The sequence below is a fragment of the Pristiophorus japonicus genome, chromosome 18 (genome assembly GCF_044704955.1).
Source record: "Pristiophorus japonicus isolate sPriJap1 chromosome 18, sPriJap1.hap1, whole genome shotgun sequence".
NCBI lineage: Eukaryota > Metazoa > Chordata > Chondrichthyes > Pristiophoridae > Pristiophorus > Pristiophorus japonicus.
The window spans coordinates 6,419,801-6,425,800 of NC_091994.1; the positions used below are offsets into that span (position 1 = coordinate 6,419,801).

Here is a 6,000-nt window from a genome sequence, read left to right on the forward strand (position 1 = left end):
AGACTAGAGGAGGGCATAGACAGGCCGATAAAATGGGCCGACACGTGGCAGATGGAATTTAATGCAGAGAAGTGAGAACTGATACATTTTGGTAGGAAGAATGAGGAGAGACAATATAAACTGACGGGTACAATATAAAGGGGGTGCAGGGACAGAGAGACCTGGGGGTGTACTCACACAAATCTCTGAAGGTGGCAGGAAAAATTGAGACGGTTGTTAAAAAAGCATTCGGGATCCTTGGCTTTATAAATAGAGGCATAGATACAAAAGCAAGGAGGTTATGCTGACTCTTTATAAACCACTGGTTAGGCCTCAGCTGGAGTATTGTGTCCAATTCTGGGCAGCGCACTTTAGGAAGGATGTCAAGCGAGAGTCGAACCACCGCCCCTTGACATTCAACGGCATTACCATCGCCAAATCCCCCACCATCAACATCCTGTGGGTCGCCATGGACTAGAAATTTAACTGGGCCAGCCACATAAATACTGTGGCTACAAGAGCAGGTCAGAGGCTGGGTATTGTGCGGCGAGTGTCTCACCTCCTGACTCCCCAAAGCCTTTCCATCATCACCAAGGCACAAGTCAGGAGTGTGATGGAATACTCTCCACTTGCCTGGACCATCCAGGAAAAAGCAGCCCGCTTGATTGGCACCCCATCCACCACCTTAAACACTCACTTTCTCCATCACCAATGTACCGTGGCTGCAGTGTGTACCATCTACAAGATGCACTGCAGCAACTTGCAAAGATTTCTTCGGCAGCACCTCCCAAACCCGCGACCTCTACCCCCTAGAAGGACAAGGGCAGCAGGTGCATGGGAACACCACCACCTCCACGTTCCCCTCCCAGTCACACACCATCCTGACTTGGAAATATATCGCCGTCCCTTCGTCGTCGCTGGGTCACAATCCTGGAACTCCCTCTCTAACAGCACTGAGGGAGCAGCTTCACCACACGGACTGCAGCGGTTCAAGGCGGCGGCTCACCACCATCTTCTAGAGGACAATTAGGGATGGGCAATAAACGCTGGCCTTACCAGTGATACCCACATCCCATGAATTCGCTGCCTCAGAGAGCTGTGGAAGCTGGGGCATTGAATAAATTTAAGACAGATATAGACAGTTTCTTAAATGATATGGGGATAAGGGGTTATGGGGAGCGGGCGGGGAAGTGGAGCTGAGTCTATGATCAGATCAGCCATGATCTTATTGAATGGCGGAGCAGGCTCAAGGGGCCGTATGGCCCACTCCTGCTCCTATTTCTTATGTTCTTATGAATGAATTTTTAAAAAAGGCCTTAGAGAGGGGTGCAGAGGAGATTGACGAGAATGGGCCCAGAGATGAGGGATTTCAGTTCCATGGAGGGACTGGAGAAGCTGGGGTTGTTCTCCTCAGAACAGAGAAGGTTAAAAGGAGATTTGATCGCGGTGTTCAAAATCATGAGGGGTCTGGAGAGAGTAAATAAGGAGACACTGTTTCCAGTGGCAGGAGGGTGGGTGACCAGACGAGGAAAGATTTTCTTTACGCAGCGAGTTGTTGTGATCGGGAACGCGCTGCCTGAAAGGGCGGTGGGAGCAGATTCAATAGTAACTTTCAAAAGGGATTTGGATAAATTCTTGAAGGGAAACATTTACCAGGCCAAATGGGCTCCTTCGGTGCTGTATCATTGTAAGATTCTATCTCACTGAATAAAGGAACAGGCTCGAGGGGCTGAATGGCCTCCTCCTGTACCTGCTATAGAAGATTAAGGCAAGGGGGCATAACATGAACACTCCTGAACAACCTTGGTCAAATGATGTCAGGAAACATTGCTTCACACAACAGGCAGTGTAAATCTGGAATTCTCTCCCTCAAAATGCTGTTGAGGCTGGGGTTGGCGAGGGTCAATTGCAACTGAAATTGACAGATTTTTGTTGGGTAAATGTATTAACAGTTATGGAAACAAGGCAGGTAAATGGAGTTAAGTTACATAACAGCCACGATCTAATTGAATGGCGGAACAGGCTCGAGGGACTGAGTTGCCTCCGACTGTTCTTTTGCCAATGATCTTAAATCTGCATCGTCAGGTGACCGACCCTCCTGCCAATGGAGTTTGTCCTTTGATCGGATATGGATCAAACCCACACTGTCTGCCCACTCCACATCCCATCGCTGCTTATCATTCAAGTCAAGCACATGTGCTGGGTGATCACGCCAGAGGCACTGCACACACAAAAACATCAATTTTGTTGTTTGAACAAGTTTAGTTTGTTGCTGAAATACAAATGGCCATTCACACGAGGAACGTTCTGTTGATAAATGCTGAATTCCCCAAAACGCAAGCCAAAAGTCCGACTAATCCCCGACACAAACAGAATGGCTGGCCGGTTTGCAGGAAAACAGCACAAGCTCTTTCATTCACAACAACCGACCGGTTCAATAACTAGATCCGGGTATCTGTTTAAACATCTCACTACATTCCTCCACCTGGTGACCAAGCAGCTTGTTACTGAAAACAATCCATAATTACCACAGCAACAAATCCAAATGCATCAATGGGGTGGGGAACAACTTGTATTTATATAGCACCTTTAACGTGGTACAGCGTCCCAAGGTGCTTCACAGGAGTGCAAAACAGACAAAGGTTTGACACTAGCCGCATAAGGAGATATTAGGGCAGGTGACAAGAGCTTGGTCAAACAGGGAGGTTTCAAGCAGCGTCTTAAAAAGGAGAGGCGGAGAGGTTTAGGGCCCTGGCAGCTGAAGGCACGGCCAACAATGGTGGAGCGATGGGAGTGGTGCTTGGACAAGAGGCGTGAGGTCGGGGGGGTTCAGCGTGAGGTCGGGGGGGGGGGTTCAGCGTGAGGTCGGGGGGGGGGGGTTCAGCGTGAGGTCGGGGGGGGGGTTCAGCGTGAGGTGGGGGGGGGGGTTCAGCGTGAGGTCGGGGGGGGGGGGGGGTTCAGCGTGAGGTCGGGGGGGGGGGTTCAGCGTGAGGTCGGGGGGGGGGGTTCAGCGTGAGGTCGGGGTTCAGCGGGAGGTATGGGGGGTTCAGCGTGAGGTCGGGGGGGGGGGGGGTTCAACGCGAGGTCGGGGGGGTTCAGCGTGAGGTCGGGGGGGTTCAGTGTGAGGTCGGGGGGGGTTCAGTGTGAGGTCGGGGGGGGGTTCAGTGTGAGGTCGGGGGGGGTTCAGTGTGAGTTCAGTGTGAGGTTGGGGGGGGGGGGGGGGTTCAGTGTGAGGCCAAGGGGGGTTCAGTGTGAAGCGGTTCAGTGTGGGGCCAGGGGGGTTCAGTGTGGGGCCAGTGTGAGGCGGTTCAGTGTGGGGCCAGGGGGGTTCAGTGTGGGGCCAGTGTGAGGCGGTTCAGTGTGGGGCCGGGGGGGGGGGGTTCAGTGTGGGGCCAAGGGGGGGGGTTCAGTGTGGGGTCAGGGGGTTCAGTGTGGGGACAGGGGGGGTTCAGTGTGGGGTCAGAGGGGGTTCAGTGTGGGGTCACGGGGGGGGTTCAGTGTGGGGTCGGGGGAGGCGGGTTCAGTGTGGGGTCGGGGGGCGGGTTCAGTGTGGGGTCGGGTTCAGTGTGGGGTCAGGGGGGCTCAGTGTGGGGTCGGAGTTCAGTGTGGGGTCGGGGGGGTTCAGTGTGGGGTCAGGGGGGGTTTCAGTGTGGGGTCAGAGGGGGTTCAATGTGGGGTCAGGGGGGTTCAGTGTGGGGTCAGGGGGGGGATCAGTGTGGGGTCAGGGGGGGGATCAGTGTGGGGTCAGGGGGGGATCAGTGTGGGTTCAGTGTGGGGTCAGGGGGGTTCAGTGTGGGGCCAGAGGGGGTTCAGTGTGGGATCGGGAGGGGGGGGGGGGAGTTCAGTGTGGGGTCGGGAGGGGGGTTCAGTGTGGGGTCGGGGGAGGGGGGGTTCAGTGTGGGGTCGGGGGAGGGGGGGGTTCAGTGTGGGGTCGGGGGGGTCCAGTGTGGGGTCAGGGGGTGCCTCGACTGTGATGCCCTCTACAGTTGAATAGGCCGGGGCCGGCGACGGGCTTTCCTGGAATTGCCCGCGGCGGGTCAGCCCCTTCAGACGGGCACAAACCGCCGGTCCACCGCCGCCTGCCGAGCATCGCCCACGGACACTGCGCCGGGTCTCCGCCGCTCCGCTCATCCCGCGGCCTAGGCCCCGCTCCCGGCCACCGACTCACCCTGGCCGCCCGGGTGATGCTCAGGTCCTTCATCACCTCCTCGAAGGCCGCCGTCTCCTCCGCCTGTTTCTGGGTGTGGAGCGCGATCTTCTCGCTGAATTTCCGCGGGTTGTTCGAAGCCGCCATTTTCCTGAATCGCCTCCTTCACCCCACGTCAGCACGCACGCACGCAGCGTCAGCACGCACGGAGAGACCAGCTGGAGAGGCTTCACTCCCCAAACCCTCAATAAACCTCAAACCCCCCAAAAACTCAACCCATCAAGAAACCCCAAAACCACAATAAACCCCCCCCCCAAAAAACCCAAAACCTCAACCCATCAAGAAATCCCAAAACCTCAATAAACCCCCCCCCCAAAAAACCCAAAATCTCAACCCTCAATAACCCTCCAAACCTTCAATAAACCCCAAACCCTCAATAAACCCCCCCCCAAAAAACCAAAACCTCAACAAACCCTCAACAACCCTCCAAAAAACCCCAAACCCTCAATAAACCCCAAGCCTCAACAAACCCCAATCCCCTCAATAACCTCCCAAACCCTCAATAAACCTCAAACCCCCAAAACCTCAACCCATCAAGAAACCCCAAAACCTCAATAAACGCCCCCCCCAAAAAACCCAAAACCTCAACCCATCAAGAAACCCCAAAACCTCAATAAACCCCCCCCAAAAAACCCAAAACCTCAACCCATCAAGAAACCCCAAAACCTCAATAAACCCCCCCCCCAAAAAAAACCAAAACCTCAACCCATCAAGAAACCCCAAAACCTCAATAAACCCCCCCCCAAAAAAAACTCAACAAACCCTCAATAACCCTCCAAACCTTCAATAAACCCCAAACCCTCAATAAACCCCAAGCCTCAACAAACCCCAATCCCCTCAATAACCTCCCAAACCCTCAGTAAACCCCAAACCCCCAAAACCTCAATAAACCCCCAAACATCAATAAACTCCCCAACCCCCCCCTCAAAAAACCCAACCCTCCAAAAACCCAACACCAAAATCTCAATAAACCTCCAAACCCTCAATAAACCTCAAACCCCCAAAACCTCAATAAACCCCCAAACCCTCACTAATGCGCCCAAACCCTTATTAAACACCACTTATGCAACACCACTTTTTAAGAAAGGAGAAAGAAAACGGGAAATTATAGACCGGTTATCCTGACATCAGTAGTGGGGAAAATGTTGGAATCAATTATTAAAGATGTCATAGCAGCGCATTTGGAAAGCAGTGACAGGATCGGTCCAAATCAGCATGGATTTATGAAGGGGAAATTATGCTTGGCAAATCTTCTAGAATTTTTTTGAGGATGTAACTAGCAGAATGGACAGGGGAGAACCAGTGGATGTGATGTATTTGGACTTTCAAAAGGCTTTTGACAAGGTCCCACCCAAGTGATTGGTGTGCAAAATTAAAGCACATGGTATTGGGGGTAATGCACTGGCGTGGATAGAGAACTGGTTGGAAGCAGAGAGTCGGGATAAACGGGTCCTTTTCAAAATGGCAGGCAGTGACTAGTGGGGTGCCGCAGGGCTCAGTGCTGGGATCCCAGCTATTTACAATATACATTAATGATTTAGATGAAAGAATTGAGTGTAATATCTCCAAGTTTGCAGATGACACTAAGCTGGGTGGCGGTGTGAGCTGTGAGGAGGATGCTAAGAGGCTGCAGGGTGATTTGGACAGGTTAGGTGAGTGGGCAAATGCATGGCAGATGCAGTATAATGTGGATAAATGAGAGGTTATCCACTTTGGTGGCAAAGACACGAAGGCAGAATATTATCTGAATGGTGGCAGATTAGGAAAAGGGGAGGTGCAATGAGACCTGGGTGTCATGGTACATCAGTCATTGA

General features: G+C 53.0%; 1 protein-coding gene across 1 annotated transcript in view; it reads right to left on the minus strand.

The window, feature by feature from the left end:
* LOC139229124 (CREB-regulated transcription coactivator 1-like) overlaps nt 1-4,285 on the minus strand; it is an 84,592-nt gene extending 80,307 nt beyond the window's left edge. The window contains exon 1 of the mRNA XM_070860785.1: nt 4,148-4,285. Within this exon, the coding sequence (XP_070716886.1) occupies nt 4,148-4,273 (126 nt within the window). The 5' untranslated portion in view covers nt 4,274-4,285. The remainder of the gene's footprint in view (nt 1-4,147) is intronic.
* Between the last annotated feature and the right edge of the window lie 1,715 nt (nt 4,286-6,000).